Source organism: Mizuhopecten yessoensis, unplaced genomic scaffold, assembly GCF_002113885.1.
Source record: "Mizuhopecten yessoensis strain PY_sf001 unplaced genomic scaffold, ASM211388v2 scaffold10855, whole genome shotgun sequence".
NCBI lineage: Eukaryota > Metazoa > Mollusca > Bivalvia > Pectinida > Pectinidae > Mizuhopecten > Mizuhopecten yessoensis.
In genome coordinates this window covers 176,384-196,473 of record NW_018408755.1, presented here as the reverse complement: position 1 = coordinate 196,473, position 20,090 = coordinate 176,384, and the positions used below count along the sequence as shown (strand labels likewise).

Sequence of the window (20,090 nt, the reverse complement as noted above, 5' to 3'; positions counted from 1 at the left end):
ACTTGAACATTAAAAACATTTTTGATATCTATTATTTTAGTTAAGAAACAAAGCAAAATCACACCATCATTAGTCACACAAGGAATAACTATAGGAGGACGTGCAGAGTTGTCGTCTACTGTTGGTCTACTGGTAGCTTCAGCAGAGCCTGGTTTCCCTGCGGGGTTACCGGAGCTTCCCGGCCTCCTGTTGTCAGTGTCAACTACATTGTATGAAGGACAGAAAGGAAACACACACTGAGGGTGTAAATGTATACAGATTAGTGATTAGTTATAGGATGAAAAACAGTTTTTTCCTGCTCGTAGTTACGGCTGACAAGCTTGCTCGTAGTTACGGCTGACAAGCTTGCTCGAAGTTACGACTGACAAGGTATTCATCATTCTATGTGATACTGTGTATTTACTACTAGTACTATTGGCTACAGATGTGTGGAGTTTGACCCCTCAGTTATATGCTTTAGATAAGACGTATCAAGTTTGATATGTTTCTTTATTATCACTTAGCCACAATTGTTTGGTTTTCGTATCTTTTGAATAGTTACAGATTTGTTTTGTTTTCTAGCGTGTCATTATTCTCAGTAACATGTATGACTTTGATGAATTGAAATGCACATCAAATGGAATCTTGCTTACAGGTAAAAGTTATTTATTTGAACTTTAAACAGTATACTGAGTAATTGTTTGCAACAAACTTTCCAAGGATTCAAACCTGAATCCAACAGTGCCGTGAACATGTTCAACTACTGGTAAAATCTGGACTGAGACTAGGTCAAATACAATCACAATAGAACTCCATTAATATCCTACAGGGTTTACTGCTATATGTCCACAGTTTGACAAAGCTAGCTTTATGTAACACCACTTGTTACGTGTTCCACCTGATCTCATTATACTGACAGTCCGTACACGACCAATCAGCTGGTAGTGTAGACGTGTAAGTGTTAGATAATAACGGATGGGATATGGCCAACACTGCACCAGCACAAAATAATCACTTTCATTTAGACGACATGAGTTAAAATACTAGAATTGTTTACTCAAATTTGTTGCTGATATCTCTCTACATGTTGTAAATAAATAAACTTATGTGATCTATAAGCTAGAAATATTGTACATTGGTTAAAATATATGTGATTTATTATTTCAAATCAAGAGAGGAAATGTTTTCAACCCAAAATATTAATATTTAGAATTAATGTGAAAGTGTATGGTAATCAGAGCATAGCTAAGCAAATCTGTAAGGTGTAACTTACCTCTAGATTTCTTTCTCAGCATGGTAAGAACTTTAGCACACGTATCTTTTTCGTTGCTGAATGAAAATGCTTCCTCAGAATCTGTAGAATACATGGCAAAGCCGGGCTCTGGAATTGGGGCTGGGCGACTCTTTCCCTGATTTTTCATCATTGCAACAGCAGTTTTTTGTCTGAAACAAAACAAATTTGTTGCCAACAAAAAGGTCATGCAGACAAATGTGTACGTTCAATTTGGTTTGACATGTGAAACAAGTATGACCCTGGAGCAGTATGCCTTCCGCCAATCAATTGTCCTAGTTACCGGACCATGGGGTAGCAGAGTACAGTAGAAACAGCTTGATCCTAAAAATAAAGGGCATGTCTCGGATAAACATGGATAGCGGATTCATCCTGCACAACACACCTACATATATATTTATAAACTACATTTTGAATCGGGTTTTTTCAGAATTTTTTATTTTTTTTCGAAAAGTGATTTCCCCAGATTTGGGACTTGTGAAAACCACATCAAAAAACATCCAAAAATGCAAAACAAAAACATGATTTTTAATCCAAAATTTGACCCACGCAAGCGGTAATTTTTTCTTAAAACCTGGCCTAAATTAAATACAAGAGGGCAGAGGGCCTGTATCGCTCACCTGGAAATCTGAGCAATCATGGCAAAATATTCTCCAAATGAGATCCAAGTGAATATGCCAGACCCCAAGGCCAATCCTTGGAGCATATCTGTATTTGATCTTTTATGCCCAGCAATTTTATGTATGGTTATGGGGTGGGGATCTCAACTGTTTCCAAGCTGTGACTAAGAAACTAGGTCCCTAGGGTTGTGGCCAGACCCCAGGATCAATTCTAATATCATGACTGCATTTGTCTCTTTTTGCCCAGCGTTTGTATATATAGTTTTGGGTTGGGGATCTCAACTGTTTCAAAGTTATGACCCAGGGGTTATGACTGCAAGGGTGGGGCAGACCCTGGGGTCAATTCTAATATCATGACTGCATTCGTCTCTTTATGCCCAAAAAGTGTATATATAGTTTTAGGGTGGGGATCTTAACCGTTTTAAAGTTATGACCCAGGGGTTAAGTCTCCAAGGGTGAGGCCAGACCCTAGGGCCATCCTGAAAGCAAATGTGGATTCTTCTCTTTATAATCAGCAATTATATATATGGTTATATGTATATATATATCTCAACCATTTCCAAGTAATATTTTTTTTTTGGCCCCACCCCTTAGCCCGGGGGGTCAGCCCCACCATTTGTACAATTTTGAATCCCTGCCTCCCATGAATGCTTCTGATTAAATATGGTTGATATCCAGTGCATTGTTCTACAGAAGAAGTCGTTTGTATCAATATAGCCAAAATGCCCCCTTTTGGCCCCGCCCCTCAGCCCCCTGGAGGGTCAGCCCCACCATTTGTACAATTTTGAATCCCCACCACCTAGGGATGCTTCCAATCAAATTTAGTTAAATTCCAATCAGTGGTTAAGAAGAAGAAGTCGTTTAAAGAAATTGTTGACGGACGGACGACGGACGGACGACGTTTGCCACAGTATGGTATTATCTCACCTTGGTCCTTCGGACACAGTGAGCTAATAACCTTCTCGGTAACAGAAATACTCACGTTTTAACATAGGTCATACCGTTGGATTTTTCACAATATTTACACATGTGCCCAGTACAAAAATAGACTACATGAAAAGCTAGGTTTTGTTGTGTAGACACAGATTTGTAAATGGCCAAAAATGTAGTCTCAAACCAAATTTGATTTAATTATTTTTAAATGTGAAGCCCACATAGTCCATTTCATCATTTATATGCCAATTTTAGTGCTGATTATTTTTTTAAGTTTTGATACATGTAATATTACAGGGGTTATTCATTGTACAAAAATATCACCAATGGCCACCATACGCTACTGTACACTGCTACCTGGCACCGTTCTGCTACCATTCCACCTATCTACCGTACCGTAGTATGAACCTGATTTTTAATAGTCTTTCCATCGTTCCTGTTTTTCGACATCCTCGATATCCAGGGGTTACGCTCACTTTCGTTCCCTGCACCCCTGGAATATTGTAAACATCATAGTATATTGTACCTGATGTTTGAGGTTGTTACAATACCTGATGTTTGAGGATGTCACAATACCTGTTGTTTGAAGATGTCACAATACCTGTTGTTTGAGGATGCTACAATACCTGATGTTTGAGGATGTCACAATACCTGTTGTTTGAGGATGTCACAATACCTGTTGTTTGAGGATGATGTCCTCAAACAACAGGTACCATCAGACATCCTCCTCATTAGTTAAACAAGAGGCCCAGGGGCCTTAATAGCTCACCTGGTATTTTATTTTCAATTTAAAACCAGCTGAGTACCATACAGGTTTATCAAATGAGTACAAGAAACAAAGTTGCCAGAAGAACTACATGTAAATCTGTTTTGGTGGGTAAGACACCAAGAAAGCCAATGTAGCCTCCAGGGATTGGTCTGGACTGGACCTCCGAGGGAGGGGGTTCTAGAAGAAGTTTGATGAAAATCCCTTCATTATTAAAAAAAAAAAAGGAACGATGTTCAATTTTCCTCTATTTTTCCTGTTGGGCCTCACATGCACCTTTTTATACAAATAAAATAATTGAGTTTTGTTTTCCCTAAGCATGCTTCAGACCACGTTTGGTTTAAATCCCTTTACTTGTATAGTACGAGATTTTTTTCTCTCTCTATTTCCTCTATTGGGCCCCACTCCTCTGCCCCCAGAGGGGCCACACCCTCCGTTTATACAAACTTGAGACTCCTTTGATCAAAGATGCTGAAGAACAAATTTGGTCAAAATCCTTCTATTGGTTGAGAAGATTTTTTAAAGATTTACCTATTTTACCCCTATTTGGCCCTGCCCCTCTGCCCCCATGGGGACCATACCCTCTGTTATACAAAACTGAGAACCCTTTGGCCAATGATGCTCCAGACCAAATCTGGTCAAAATCCTCTGAGCCGTTAAGGACTATATAAGCAGCGTTTTAAAGGGAAAAGTTGACGGACGACGGACGCTGCGCCATGGCATAAGCTCACTTCAGGCCCTTCGGGCCAGGTGAGCTAAAAAGAACTCATACTGCTGTGTCTTTAGACATTTACAAAATGTGCGTACTTGAAAATTCTTTAACAAAGCAGAAACTTACTTGAGAGGAGCAGCCTTCACTCGCGACTTCACACCCATTATCTTAGTTCGGCTAACCTGTATAAAAGGAAACATGTGCTGAGGCTTATACAGTAGCAGGAATTGTAAAATCATGATCACAACTTTATGGTATACAGTATTTGGACTTTAAATTGACATAATATTCTTTAGAACTAATTGCAATATAAAGAATTAAAGTTGCATTTAATAAATATTTTCTTTTCATTCTATGTCCGAAACTGGTGCAGGTTTGGGATGCATTATCAAATGCTGTATGTATTGTTTATTATATTTCCAAGAATTATACAGTTAATGGACTGCTTGAATACCTTCTGTTTTTGCACAGGATTGCTTTTCTTGGATACTTTTGACTGAGTTTTCTTTTCCATGTTGGACCGTTGATATCACCTGACTTACTCTTGTGGCTTTTGTCACACTCTGCTAGTTAAGGAAGACTTGTACCACTGTAAAATAACCGAAAGTGAAAGTCAACTTATATAGAATTAACACTTTTGTTAAAGATTAATTTGTAGGAGGGAGTTGTAGAAAAATATATTCAAGTTGTATACAGTAATATAATTAGCAGTCAGTTTTATAAATCTAACATGTTTACATTTCATATTAAATCAAATCTCATTTACATTGCAGACCCAGTGACAGGGAGACGAAGAAGGATTGTCCGGGCTTCTGCTGACTGTAACACTGCACTAGCCAAATAAAAAGTGGTAAATTTCTACTGTAACATTTTCTAGTAGAATCTCCCGAAGCCTGGGGAAGTTTGGAGGTTACTGCTAACAATCGTGTTTTCTCAGTGTCGATGTAATTCTATTTGTATGACGCCTACGTTTGGTCTAAAATTGTAAGTAAACGGAATATCACCTTACCTACATGTCTTTTATGCCTCATTAACATCGGGTGAGGTTTTGCGATGCTCAGTAGTATTTAGAATTTTAGTCGGTTCGCGATCAGAATGGAACAATCAACGTCAATGCACCATATTCTGTAATTACAAGCAAACCCGACAATCGGGAAGGACAATATGTTGCCGATTTCACATTATTTTCGTCAAATTCATGTAATCAAGTGTTTACTAATTCACACACATTTAAAAACAGCTTAAATAACTGTCAAATATAATCCTTTCCATATCCACTTCCGGAGCATTGCATGTGGTTTGTTTACATATCGACAGTCGAGTATGGGCACGTCAGAGTTAACATAGATATTCGGAATGTCCGTCTTCAGAGGTTGTCAATTAACTAAGAAATACCTTAATAATATAGATACGTCCTACCCTCAAATAAGTTAACTCAGTTCCACAACATATTTTTTCCTCGACAAGTGCTTTTGTAGAAAATTTGTACGTGGCCTAGTGCAACAATCTTTGAAATTGGTGCCTTTTCGGGCCAGACAACACATTAAACATTTTTACATCCGACTTCCTCTTCGTAAGAAATAGTGCACATAGGCTCATATAATGAAAATAAAAGAAACATTATACAACAGTGATAACTTGCATATGCTCATTTTCACTGATCTATATTCGTTATGTAGGTTTGTAATAAATAAAAAGACCGGCCATAACCACGCTTAAACATATTGGCGGACGAATTTGCCTTTTCGGTTTCAGGTAGGTAGTAGGGTAGGTAAATCTTGTACGCCGTTCCCGGACCCGGGCCGGACTAAAACCCCGTACCAAAGAAACAGAGATATTGTAATTTCTCAACAACGCGATCGTTATTTTCATTGGTTTAAAGTTTAATCAAACCAAACTACCGTTTTCTAAATGTGACACTTTGGATAAAAACTTTGAATAGTCTGATAATTTTGAAATTGACGATAGTGTATTTCAAGGGGGTAAAACTTTTTCGCCGCACTCAACCGTGAAAATCACGGTTTTTCACATATCATTAGAAAAATAGAGACAAATAACATGTTGTTTTCAGGCATATAGAAGAAAAATACTTTACTGTTTATAATTATGTAAGTTTTGTTGAAATAAACGACATTGTTCACATGAAATTCTGACTTTATTGCGGAGATGTGAATACTTCCCAGAATTCCGGAGGCTGGTCCACACCTGGGATGGTCCCATCTGTACATGTTCCATCTGTACAGAGACCTAAAGTAAAAATGCGATAAAAGCTTTTAGTATTTCAGTAATATGTACACACAACTCACTTTTGCAATGTCCATAGGTATTCAAATGTGTTCAGCGTTTTAGGTTACTCATTTCGGTCCTTAAACATATACGTTAGCATTTCCAACAGATACGTTACACATAATATTGGTCAAGTGTTACACTCATGCTACTTAACATTATCACTAAAACCACGGAATTATATAAGTCCGTGCTAAAAGAGACTTTAAATCGATGCAATCATCAAATATATGAACCTACCTGAAATGTTTACATAACAAGATCGATTTTATTTGCGAAAATAATGCACCAAAACAGAAACGTGACCAAAACAGTAGAAATCTAGTCCTATGTCTATTTCAAGAACGCATAATCGAGAACAATGGAAATGTTTAAATTATTAGAATTTAATATGTATTTCTATATAAAGCGTTTGAAATTACATGAACACACTGCAGTTAGAATTAGTAATTTAGTCTAGAGTAACAAACATGTTTCAGGGTGTGCTTCTGTTGGGGAATACATCAAAGCAAGTAGTAAAAGTGGGAATATTGTTGATGCGCCATTTTGGTTTCTGCAGTTGCTCCACGGTACTCCACGGCTAAATTAGCGTGGGAATTCGAGAGTATGACATATAACAGCGAGTCTTGATAGATGATATGCATGCCTGACAATAACAAGGAAGACAATCTTAAAAGGAAGATGTAATCTACGCGACCGAGACGAAATGTCATGGGCAAAGAATCAAATACCACATAGCAGCCTTGTCCCAAAGAAAGAGGAAACCAAGGTTACCAAGTTGCGATTGGTTACAGTTGAAAAACAGGAACGATGGAAAGACTATTCAAGATCAGGTTCATACTTCGGTACGGTAGATAGGTGGAACGGTAGCAGAGCGGTGCCATGGTCCGGTAACCAAGCAAATCTGGGGCTTAGAACGCAGACGTGAACTTCGAGACACAGAGAAGCAAGATGACATAAGTGAAAGAGATTAAAGCAGAATGTCAACTAACATTTAGAAGGCAACTAATGCAGTTAGCATAAGACATCCTCAGAAACCCTCGGAAACCTGTTCTTTTTGAGACACAAGAAAAAATCCTTCTTTGCAAGAAGCATTTGTTGATTAGAGATAGAAATATAAGAGACAGAAACCTTGATGTTAATCTTTCAGTAACCAGGCGTTTAAACGTTGTAAGTGAAAGTCAGCAAGCTGACAGTCACAAAGGTACCAAACTCTGTGAACTTCATGAGAGAAAAGAGGAAGTGGAGAAGAAATTTGGATCACGACAAATCCGTTGGAGATATTGCGAGGCAAACGAATGAAATGGCAGTAAGAAATGACATATGACCAAACATTGTGTTGTGGCCAAGTTCCTCCAGACATTTAGGTATGGCGAGAAGACAGGATGGAGGAACCTAACGAAACGTAATGGAAACAGATTCAAGCTTGCGTAAGGTTGTCAGGACAGATTTGGATTTACGATGTCAACCTATGGAAGTTGGACGAATTTGGTGTTTTAACAGTGGATGTCGTATAAATGGTGTCTTGGAGCAGAAGTCGCAGGCTTTAGCGTTTGTGATGTCTGCCATTGTAATGTCTGCCATTGTAAGTCGCAGGTTTTAGCTTTTGTGATGTCTGTCATTGGATGTCGCAGGTTTTAGCGTTTGTGATGTCTACCATTGGAAGTCGCAGGCTTTAGCGTTTGTGATGTCTGCCATTGTAATGTCTGTCATTGTAAGTCGCAGGTTTTAGCTTTTGTGATGTCTGTCATTGGAAGTCGCAGACATTAGCGTTTGTGATGTCTACTATTGGAAGTCGCAGGCTTAAGCGTTTGTAATGTTTGACATTGAAAGTCGCAGGCTTTAGCGTTCGTGATGTCTGTCATTGGAAGTCGCAGGCTTCAGCGTTTGTGATGTCTGACATTGGAAGTCGCAGGCTTTAGCGTTTGTGATGTATGCCATTGTAAGTGGCAGGCTTTAGCGTTTGTTATGTCTGCCACTGTAAGTCGCAGGTTTTAGCGTTTGTGATGTCTACCATTGGAAGTGGCAGGCTTCAGCCATTGTAAGTGGCAGGCTTTAGCGTTTGAGGGGCTAGCGTTTGTGATGCCTGTCATTTGAAGTCGCAGACTTCAGCGTTTGTGATGTCTGACATTGGAAGTCGCAGGCTTTAGCGTTTGTGATGTCTGCCATTGTAAGTGGCAGGCTTTAGCGTTTGTTATGTCTGCCACTGTAAGTCGCAGGTTTTAGCGTTTGTGATGTCTACCATTGGAAGTCGCAGGCTTCAGCGTTTGTGATGTCTGTCATTGCAAGTCGCAGGCTTTAGTGTTTGTGATGTCTACCACTGGAACTCGCAGGCTTTAGCGTTTGTGATGTCTATCATTGAAAATCGCAGGCTTTAGTGCTTGTGATGTCTACCATTGGAAGTCGCAGGCTTCAGCGTTTGTGATGTCTACCATTGAAAGTCGCAGGCTGCAGCGTTTGTGATGTCTGTCATTGGAAGTCGCAGGCTTCAGCGTTTGTGATGTCTCCCATTGGAAGTCGCAGGCTTCAGCGTTTGTGATGTCTGTCATTGGAAGTTGCAGGCTTTGGCGTTTGTGATGTCTTCCATTGGAAGTCGCAGGCTTCAGCGTTTGTGATGTCTGTCATTGGAAGTCGCAGGCTTCAGCGTTTGTGATGTCTACCATTGGAAGTCGCAGGCTTAAGCGTTTGTGATGTCTACCATTGGAAGTCGCAGGCTTCAGCGTTTGTAATGTCTGACATTGAAAGTCGCAGGCTTTAGCGTTTGTGATGTCTTCCATTGGAAGTCGCACGCTTCAGCGTTTGTGATGTCTGTCATTGGAAGTTGCAGGCTTTGGCGTTTGTGATGTCTACCATTGGAAGTCGCAGGCTTCAGCGTTTATGATGTCTACCATTGGAAGTCGCAAGCTTCAGTGTTTGTGATGTCTGTCATTGGAAGTCGCAGGCTTTAGTGTTTGTGATGTCTGACATTTGAAGTCGCAGGCTTTAGTGTTTGTGATGTCTTACATTTGAAGTCGCAGGCTTTAGTGTTTGTGATGTCTGTCATTGGAAGTCGCAGGCTTCAGCGTTTGTGATGTCTACCATTGGAAGTCGCAAGCTTCAGTGTTTGTGATGTCTGTCATTGGAAGTCGCAGGCTTTAGTGTTTGTAATGTCAACCATTGGAAGTCGCAGGCTTCAGCGTTTATGATGTCTACCATTGGAAGTCGCAAGCTTCAGTGTTTGTGATGTCTGTCATTGGAAGTCGCAGGCTTTAGCGTTTGTAATGTCTGACATTGAAAGTCGCAGGCTTTAGCGTTTGTGATGTCTGCCATTGGAAGTCGCAGGTTTTAGCGTTTGTGATGTCTACCACTGGAGGTCGCAGACATAAGCGTTTGTGATGTCTACCTTTGGAAGTCGCAGGCTTAAGCGTTTGTAATGTCTGACATTGAAAGTCGCAGGCTTTAGCGTTTGTGGTGTCTACCATTGGAAGTCGCAGGCTTCAGCGTTTGTGATGTCTGTCATTGGAAGTCGCAGGCTTTAGCGTTTGTGATGTCTACCATTGGAAGTTGCAGTCTTTGGCGTTTGTGATGTCTACCATTGGAAGATGCAGGCTTTAGCGTTTGTGATGTCTGTCATTGGAAGTCGCAGGCTTCAGTGTTTGTGATGTCTACCATTGGAAGTCGCAGGCTTCAGCGTTTGTGTTGTCTGTCATTGGAAGTCGCAGGCTTTAGCGTTTGTGATGCCTGTCATTTGAAGTCGCAGACTTCAGCGTTTGTAATGTCTGACATTGGAAGTCGCAGGCTTTAGCGTTTGTGATGTCTGTCATTGGAAGTCTACCATTGGAAGTCGCAGGCTTCAGCGTTTGTGTTGTCTGTCATTGGAAGTCGCAGGCTTTAGCGTTTGTGATGTCTACCATTGGAAGTCGCAGGCTTAAGCGTTTGTAATGTTTGACATTGAAAGTCGCAGGCTTTAGCGTTTGTGATGTCTGTCATTGGAAGTCGCAGGCTTCAGCGTTTGTGATGTCTACCATTGGAAGTCGAAGGCTTTAGCGTTTGTAATGTCTACCATTGGAAGTCGCAGGCTTCAGCGTTTGCGATGTCTACCATTGAAAGTCGCAGGCTTCCGCATTTGTGATGTCTGTCATTGGAAGTCGCAGGGTTTACCGTTTGTGATGTCTACCATTGGAAGTCGAAGGCTTTAGCGTTTGTGATGTCTGCCATTGTAAGTGGCAGGCTTTAGCGTTTGTTATGTCTGCCATTGTAAGTCACAGGTTGTAGCGTTTGTAATGTCTGTCATTGGAAGTCGCAGGTTTTACCGTTTGTGATGTCTACCATTGGAAGTCGCAGGCTTCAGCGTTTGTGATGTCTACCATTGGAAGTCGCAAGCTTCAGCGTTTGTGATGTCTACCATTGAAAGTCGCAGGCTTCAGCATTTGTGATGTCTGTCATTGGAAGTCGCAGGCTTCAGCGTTTATGATGTCTACCACTGGAAATCGCAGGCTTTAGCGTTTGTGATGTCTATCATTGAAAGTCGCAGGCTTTAGTGTTTGTGATGTCTACCATTGGAAGTCGCAGGCTTCAGCGTTTGTGATGTCTACCATTGGAAGTCGCAGGCTTTAGTGTTTGTAATGTCAACCATTGGAAGTCGCAGGCTTGAGCGTTTTTGATGTCTACCATTGGAAGTCGCAGGCTTCAGCGTTTATGATGTCTACCATTGTAAGTCGCAGGCTTTAGCCTTTGTGATGTCTGTCATTGGAAGTCGCAGGCTTCAGCGTTTGTGATGTCCACCATTGGAACAGACTTCAGCGTTTGTAATGTCTGACATTGGAAGTCGCAGGCTTTAGCGTTTGTGATGTCTACCATTGGAATTCGCAGGCTTCAGCGTTTGTGATGTCCACCATTGGAACAGACTTCAGCGTTTGTAATGTCTGACATTGGAAGTCGCAGGCTTTAGCGTTTGTGATGTCTACCACTGGAGGCTACCACTGGAAATCGCAGGCTTTAGCGTTTGTGATGTCTATTCTACGATTGTGAGTCGCAGGCTTTAGCGTTTGTGATGTCTACCATTGGAAGTTGCAGGCTTTGGCGTTCGTGATGTCTACCATTGGAAGTCGCAGGCTTTAGTGTTTGTAATGTCTACATATGGAAGTCGCAGGCTTGAGCGTTTGTGATGTCTAACATTGGAAGTCGCAGGCTTCAGCGTTTATGATGACTACCATTGGAAGTCGCAGGCTTTAGCGTTTATGATGTCTACCATTGGAAGTCGCAGGCTTTAGTGTTTGTAATGTCTACATATGGAAGTCGCAGGCTTGAGCGTTTGTGATGTCTAACATTGGAAGTCGCAGGCTTCAGCGTTTATTATGTCTACCATTGGAAGTCGCAGGCTTCATCGTTTATGATGTCTACCATTGGAAGTCGCAGGCTTTAGTGTTTGTGATGTCTACCATTGGAAGTCGCAGGCTTCATCGTTTATGATGTCTACCATTGGAAGTCGCAGGCTTTAGTGTTTGTGATGTGTCGCAGGCTTTAGCGTTTGTGATGTCTGTCATTGGAAGTCGCATACATTATCGTTTGTGATGTCTACCATTGGAAGTCGCAGGCTTCAGCTTTTATGATGTCTACAATTGGAAGTCGCAGGCTTTAGCGTTTGTGATGTCTTCCATTGGAAGTCACACGCTTCAGCGTTTGTGATGTCTGTCATTGGAAGTCGCAGACATTAGCGTTTGTGATGTCTACCATTGGAAGTTGCAGGCTTTGGCGTTTGTGATGTCTACCATTGGAAGATGCAGGCTTTAGCGTTTGTGATGTCTGTCATTGGAAGTCGCAGACATTAGCGTTTGCGATGTCTACCATTGGAAGTCGCAGGCTTAAGCGTTTGTAATGTCTGACATTGAAAGTCGCAGGCTTTAGCGTTTGTGATGTCTACCATTGGAAGTCGCAGGCTTTAGTGTTTGTGATGTCTGACATTTGAAGTCGCAGGCTTTAGTGTTTGTGATGTGTCGCAGGCTTTAGCGTTTGTGATGTCTGTCATTGGAAGTCGCAGTGATGTCTACCATTGGAAGTCGCAGGCTTCATCGTTTATGATGTCTACCATTGGAAGTCGCAGGCTTCATCGTTTATGATGTCTACCATTGGAAGTCGCAGGCTTAAGCGTTTGTAATGTCTGACATTGAAAGTCGCAGGCTTTAGCGTTTGTGATGTCTACCACTGGAAGTCGCAGACATTAGCGTTTGTGATGTCTACCATTGGAAGTTGCAGGCTTTGGCGTTTGTGATGTCTACCATTGGAAGATGCAGGCTTTAGCGTTTGTGATGTCTGTCATTGGAAGTCGCATACATTATCGTTTGTGATGTCTACCATTGGAAGTCGCAGGCGTTAGTGTTTGTGATGTCTGACATTTGAAGTTGCAGGCTTTAGTGTTTGTGATGCCTGTCATTGGAAGTCGCAGGCTTTAGTGTTTGTAATGTCAACATTTGGAAGTCGCAGGCTTGAGCGTTTGTGATGTCTACCATTGGAAGTCGCAGGCGTTAGTGTTTGTGATGTCTGACATTTGAAGCCGCAGACTTTAGGGTTTGTGATGTCTGACATTTGAAGTTGCAGGCTTTAGTGTTTGTGATGCCTGTCATTGGAAGTCGCAGGCTTTAGTGTTTGTAATGTCAACATATGGAAGTCGAAGGCTTGAGCGTTTGTGATGTCTACCATTGGAAGTCGCAGGCGTTAGTGTTTGTGATGTCTGACATTTGAAGTCGCAGGCTTTAGTGTTTGTGATGTCTGCCATTGGAAGTCGCAGGCTTTAGTGTTTGTGATGTCTGACATTTGAAGCCGCAGACTTTAGTGTTTGTGATGTCTGACATTTGAAGTTGCAGGCTTTAGTGTTTGTGATGCCTGTCATTGGAAGTCGCAGGCTTTAGTGTTTGTAATGTCAACATATGGAAGTCGCAGGCTTGAGCGTTTGTGATGTCTACCATTGGAAGTCGCAGGCTTCAGCGTTTGTGATGTCTGTCATTGGAAGTCGCAGGCTTTAGCGTTTGTGATGTCTGCCATTGTAAGTGGCAGGCTTTAGCGTTAGTTATGTCTGCCATTGTAAGTCACAGGTTTTAGCGTTTGTAATGTCTGTCATTGGAAGTCGCAGGTTTTACCGTTTGTGATGTCTACCATTGTAAGTCGCAGGCTTTAGCGTTAGTTATGTCTGCCATTGTAAGTTGCAGACATTAGCGTTTGTGATGCCTCCCATTGGAAGTCGCCGGCACAGCGTTTATGATGTCTCCCATTGGAAGTCACAGGCTTTAGCGTTTGTAATGTCTGTCATTGGAAGTCACAGGCTTTAGCGTTTGTGATGTCTGTCATTGGAAGTCGTAGGCTTTAGCGTTTGTGATGTCTACCATGTTTGTGATGTCTGTCATTGGAAGTTGCAGGCTTTAGCGTTTGTGATGTCTGTCATTGGAAGTTGCAGGCTTTAGCGTTTGTGATGTCTACCACTGGAAGTCGCAGGCTTTAGCGTTCGTGATGTCTGTCATTGGAAGTCGCAGCTTTTACCGTTTGTGATGTCTACCATTGGAGGTCGCAGGCTTTAGCTTTTGTAATGTCTGCCATTGGAAGATGCAGGCTTTAGCGTTTGTTATGTCTGCCATTGGAAGTCGCAGGCTTCAGCGTTTATGATGTCTACCATTGGAAAAGTCGCAGGCTTTAGTGTTTGTAATGTCTACCACTGGAAGTCGAAGGCTTCAGCGTTTGTGATGTCTACCACTGGAGGTCGCAGGCTTTAGCTTTTGTGATGTCTGCCATTGGAAGTCGCAGGCTTTAGTTTTTGTAATGTCTACCATTGGAAGTCGCAGGTGATGTCTACCATTGGAATTCGAAGGCTTCAGCGTTTGTGATGTCTACCATTGTAAGTCGCAGGCTTTAGCGTTAGTTATGTCTGCCATTGTAAGTTGCAGACATTAGCGTTTGTGATGCCTCCCATTGGAAGTCGCAGGCTTTAGTTTTTGTAATGTCTACCATTGGAAGTCGCAGGATTCAGCGTTTGTGCTGTCTACCATTGGAAGTCGCAGGCTTTAGTGTTTGTAATGTCTACCATTGGAAGTCGAAGGCTTCAGCGTTTGTGATGTCTACCATTGGAAGTCGCAGGCACAGCGTTTATGATGTCTACCATTGGAAGTCGCAGGCTTTAGGGTTTGTAATGTCTACCATTGGAAGTCGAAGGCTTCAGCGTTTGTGATGTCTACCATTGGAACTCGCAGGCACAGCGTTTATGATGTCTACCATTGGAAGTCGAAGGCTTCAGCGTTTGTGATGTCTACCATTGGAAGTCGCAGGCACGGCGTTTATGATGTCTACCATTGGAAGTCGCAGGCTTTAGTGTTTGTAATGTCAACCATTGGAAGTCGCAGGCTTTAGCGTTTGTAATGTCTACCATTGGAAGTCGAAGGCTTCAGCGTTTGTGATGTCTACCATTGGAAGTCGCAGGCTTAAGCGTTTGTAATGTCTGACATTGAAAGTCGCAGGCTTTAGCGTTTGTGATGTCTACCACTGGAAGTCGCATGCTTTAGCGTTTGTAATGTCTAGTTGCAGGCTTTGGCGTTTGTGATGTCTACCATTGGAAGTCGCAGGATTCAGCGTTTGTGTTGTCTACCATTGGAAGTCGCAGGCTTCAGTGTTTGTTATGTCTGACATTTGAAGCCGCAGGCTTTAGTGTTTGTGATGTCTGACATTTGAAGCCGCAGGCTTTAGTGTTTGTGATGTCTGACATTGGAAGTCGTAGGCTTTAGCGTTTGTGATGTCTGCCATTGTAAGTATTGGAAGTTGCAGGCTTTGGCGTTTGTGATGTCTACCATTGGAAGTCGCAGGATTCAGCGTTTGTGTTGTCTACCATTGGAAGTCGCAGGCTTTAGTGTTTGTGATGTCTGACATTTGAAGTCGCAAGCTTTAGTGTTTGTGATGTCTGACATTGGAAGTCGTAGGCTTTAGCGTTTGTGATGTCTGCCATTGTAAATCACAGGCTTTAGCGTTTGTTATGTCTGCCATTGTAAGTCGCAGGCTTTAGCGTTTGTAATGTCTGCCATTGTAAGTCGCCGGATTTAGCGATTGTGGTGTCTACCATTGAAAGTCGCAGGCTTCAGCGTTTGTCATGTCTGTCATTGGAAGTCGCAGGCATTAGCGTTTGTGATGTCTGTCATTGGAAGTCGCAGGCATTAGTGTTTGTGATGTCTGTCATTGGAAGTCGAAGGCTTTAGCGTTTGTGATGTCTGCCATTGTAAGTATTGGAAGTTGCAGGCTTTGGCGTTTGTGATGTCTGCCATTGGAAGTCGCAGGTTTTAGCGTTTGTGATGTCTACCATTGGAAGTTGCAGGCTTTGGCGTTTGTGATGTCTACCATTGGAAGTCGCAGGCTTCAGTGTTTGTGATGTCTGACATTTGAAGCCGCAGGCTTTAGTGTTTGTGATGTCTGACATTTGAAGTCGCAGGCTTTAGTGTTTGTGATGTCTGACATTGGAAGTCGAAGGCTTTAGCGTTTGTGATGTCTGCCATTGTAAATCGCAGGCTTTAGCGTTTGTTATGTCTGCCATTGTAAGTCGCAGGCTTTAGCGTTCATTGAAAGTCGCAGGCTTTAGTGTTTGTGATGTCTACCATTTGAAGGCGCAGGCTTCAGCGTTTGTGATGTCTACCACTGGAACTCGCAGGCTTTAGCGTTTGTGATGTCTTTCATTGAAAGTCGCAGGCTTTAGTGTTTGTGATGTCTACCATTTGAAGTCGCAGGCTTCAGCGTTTGTGATGTCTACCATTGGAAGTCGCAGGCTTTAGTGTTTGTAATGTCTACCATTGGAAGTCGCAGGCTTCAGCGTTTGTGATGTCTACCATTGGAATTCCCAGGCTTCAGCGTTTGTGATGTCTGTCATTGGAAGTCGCAGACATTAGGGGTTGTGATGTCTACCATTGGCAGTCGCAGGCTTTAGCGTTGGTGATGTCTGTCATTGGCGTTTGTGATGTCTGCCATTGTAAATCGCAGGCTTTAGCGTTGGTGATGTCTGTCATTGGAAGTCGCAGGTTTTAGTGTTTGTGATGTCTACCATTGGAAGTTGCAGGCTTTGGCGTTTGTGATGTCTGACATTTGAAGTTGCAGGCTTTAGTGTTTGTGATGTCTGACATTTGAAGTCGCAGGCTTTAGTGTTTGTGATGTCTGTCATTGGAAGTCGCAGGTTTTAGTGTTTGTAATGTCAACCATTGGAAGTCGCAGGCTTTAGCGTTTGTGATGTCTACCATTGGAAGTCGCAGGCTTCAGCGTTTATTATGTCTACCATTGGAAGTCGCAGGCTTTAGCGTTTGTGATGTCTGTCATTGGAAGTCGCAGGCTTCAGCGTTTGTAATGTCTGTCATTGGAAGTCGCAGGCTTTAGCGTTTGTGATGTCTGCCATTGTAAGTCGCAGGCCTTAGCGTTTGTGATGTCTACCACTGGAGGTCGCAGGCTTTAGCGTTTGTGATGTCTACCATTGGAAGTTGCAGGCTTTGGCGTTTGTTATATCTGCCATTGGAAGTCGCAGGCTTTAGAGTTTGTTATGTCTGCCATTGGAAGTCGCAGGCTTTAGCGTTTGTGATGTCTACCATTGGAAGTCGCAGGCTTCAGCGTTTATGATGACTACCATTGGAAGTCGCAGGCTTTAGCGTTTGTGATGTCTACCATTGGAAGTCGCAGGCTTAAGCGTTTGTAATGTCTGACATTGAAAGTCACAGGCTTTAGCGTTTGTGATGTCTACCATTGGTAGTCGCAGGCTTCAGCGTTTGTGATGTCTACCATTGGAAGTCGCAGGCTTCAGTGTTTGTGATGTCTGACATTTGAAGCCGCAGGCTTTAGTGTTTGTGATGTCTGACATTTGAAGCCGCAGGCTTTAGTGTTTGTGATGTCTGCCATTGTAAGTCGCGGGCTTTAGCGTTTGTTATGTCTGCCATTGGAAGTCGCAGGCTTGAGTTTTTGTAATGTCTCCCAGTGGAAGTCGCAGGCTTCAGCGTTTATGATGTCTACCATTGGAAGTCGCAGGCGTTAGCGCTTGTGATGTCTACCATTGGAAGTCATTGTAAGTCGCAGGCTTTAGCGTTTGTAATGTCTGCCATTGTAATTCGCAGGCTTTAGCGATTGTGATGTCTACCATTGGAAGTCGCAGGCTTCAGCGTTTGTGATGTCTACCATTGGAAGAGTCGCAGGCTTAAGCGTTTGTGATGTCTACTATTGGAAGTCGCACGCTTTAGCGGTTGTGATGTCTACCATTTGAAGTCGCAGGCTTCAGCGTTTGTGATGACTGTCATTGGAAGTCGCAGGCTTTAGTGTTTGTGATGTCTGACATTTGAAGTCGCAGGCTTTAGTGTTTGTGATGTCTGACATTTGAAGTCGCAGGCTTTAGCGTTTGTTATGCCTGTCATTGGAAGTCGCAGGCATTAGCGTTTGTGATGTCTGTCATTTGAAGTCGCAGGCTTTAGCGTTTGTGATGTCTGTCATTTGAAGTCGCAGGCTTTAGCGTTTGTTATGTCTGTCATTGGAAGTCGCAGGCATTAGCGTTTGTGATGTCTACCATTGGAAGTCGCAGGCTTAAGCGTTTGTGATGTCTACTATTGGAAGTCGCAGGCTTTAGCGGTTGTGATGTCTACCATTGGAAGTCGCAGGCTTCAGCGTTTGTGATGTCTGCCATTGGAAGTCGCAGGCTTTAGCGTTTGTGATGTCTACCATTGGAAGTTGCAGGCTTTAGCGTTTGTGATGTCTACCATTGGAAGTCGCAGGCTTTAGTGTTTGTGATGTCTGACATTTGAAGTCGCAGGCTTTAGTGTTTGTGATGTCTGACATTTGAAGTCGCAGGCTTTAGCGTTTGTGATGTCTACCATTGGAAGTCGCAGGTTTTAGTGTTTGTAATGTCTACCATTGGAAGTCGCAGGCTTTAGCGTTTGTAATGTCTACCATTGGAAGTCGCAGGTTTTAGCGTTTGTGATGTCTGCTATTGGATATCGTGCGGTGTTGGCGTTATCTGTTGAAAGCAACTGGATTTGGCGTTTACGTTGTTTACCAATGAAAGTCGAATGGATTTTGCGTGTATTAGGCTAGCAGTTGAACTTTTATACTGCGGGGTATTTTCTGATCAGTAACTGTGGGAAGTAGATATATTGCTACTGGATGATATTTGAATCAAGGAAGAACACAACTAGCGTGAGAATACAGTAGTGAGATTGTGATGCCTCTATATCTACACATGCTTGGGCATCTCTTAACAAAATATTGTGAATTGTATGAACTTAAACGTATTTTGTAAATTATTCAGGGCGCAATAAAAATGTTACATATATTTTTCAAGATATCAGTGCTCCATTTCCTTTTATTGTAGAAATATGTCGTGTTGTGAATGTATTATAAATGCACCTGTTCAACGGTGCCTAATTGGTATATTACTGTCCAATTGATCGGTATCATTGTTCAAGGATTATATAGGAAATATCATAGTTACCATTACAAACCTACCAAATTTAAAGCTACGTTTCTTGAATTTTTTAAATGCACAATTCCGTCAGGATAAATTACAGGATTGTGCTGCCATGTATTCCGATCGTACAAAAATGATAAGAGAACAGAAGCTGATAAAGTTTACTAAATATGTAAATTACGTACAGGAAAACAAGTTTAGTTTTGATCTCAGAGTACTGAGAGTGTCGAAGTTAGTCGCGGTAAACACGTGTCTGCTGTCTGTAGCGATCCCTTGTAATTCAGAAATGTCGACACCCTGTCCAACCCCGACAGCAAACGTCTCGATCTGATACAGCTTAAGCATCGAAGCCGCAGAAAGCGTCGCTTCTCGGTCATACGAATAGCCGTCGGTGATAACGAGAAGCACGTTTTTGGCGTAAGAACGGTCCCCTGTCTGTCGAGTGAAGCTATGGTACAGCGCCATTTGGAGTGCTTTTTCTGTGTGTGTCCCTCCATTCTTGTATGGGATGTTCTGAACGGCGTTTATTATCGCAGCGCTGTTATCATACGTATTCAAATCAAAATGAATCGTGACGTCAGAGGCAAAGGATATCACACTCATTTGTACATTGCTGGGACCAACAGTGAAATATTGAGCATATACGGATACAAAATCGAGCAATTTCCTGAAGTCCATTTCACCCATACTTCCCGACGAATCCAACAGGAACACAACGTCCACCATTTGCGTCAAACATTCTAGAGGATAAATCATTATGATATAAAAGACATTTGTTTTCTTAAAATTCAACACTTTCCTTACAAAGAAGATTCAAATTCAAATAAAAATGAGACAAAAGGTAACGCGGAGGATACCATTTACGCATGCGCTATGTTACATTTCTAACCGAGAATTCAAATTGATTTTAAAGTGCCATATAACAGGAAAATACATGAGCAAAGCAACATTTTTTTAGGGACAAACGTTCCATTATATATGTTTCAGAGAAAACGATTATGTTCCAATATCCCATTGCATGATCGCGTCGGGCGTCAATGACACCTAACATGAGGCGACGGCTGTTGTGT

At 42.2% G+C, this 20,090-nt stretch overlaps 2 protein-coding genes across 7 annotated transcripts in view; both read right to left on the bottom strand.

The window, feature by feature from the left end:
- The window catches only part of LOC110463018, a 41,754-nt gene extending 35,805 nt beyond the window's left edge, over window positions 1–5,949 (bottom strand). Inside the window, exons 1-6 of one of the 6 annotated variants that reach the window (XM_021517340.1) lie at window positions 5,721–5,949; window positions 5,311–5,426; window positions 4,756–4,890; window positions 4,428–4,483; window positions 1,253–1,422; window positions 65–202 (exon numbers count right to left, since the gene is read on the bottom strand). In XM_021517340.1, coding sequence (XP_021373015.1) covers window positions 65–202; window positions 1,253–1,422; window positions 4,428–4,483; window positions 4,756–4,815 — 424 coding nt within the window. In that variant the 5' untranslated portion in view covers window positions 4,816–4,890; window positions 5,311–5,426; window positions 5,721–5,949. The other 5 variants (XM_021517339.1, XM_021517341.1, XM_021517343.1 and 2 more) reach the window with 5 other exon arrangements.
- A 507-nt stretch (window positions 5,950–6,456) lies between these two features.
- Window positions 6,457–20,090, bottom strand: part of LOC110463017 (collagen alpha-1(XII) chain-like) — a 24,185-nt gene continuing 10,551 nt past the window's right edge. Inside the window, exons 5-6 of the mRNA XM_021517338.1 lie at window positions 19,206–19,760; window positions 6,457–6,548 (exon numbers count right to left, since the gene is read on the bottom strand). Coding sequence (XP_021373013.1) covers window positions 6,457–6,548; window positions 19,206–19,760 — 647 coding nt within the window. The remainder of the gene's footprint in view (window positions 6,549–19,205; window positions 19,761–20,090) is intronic.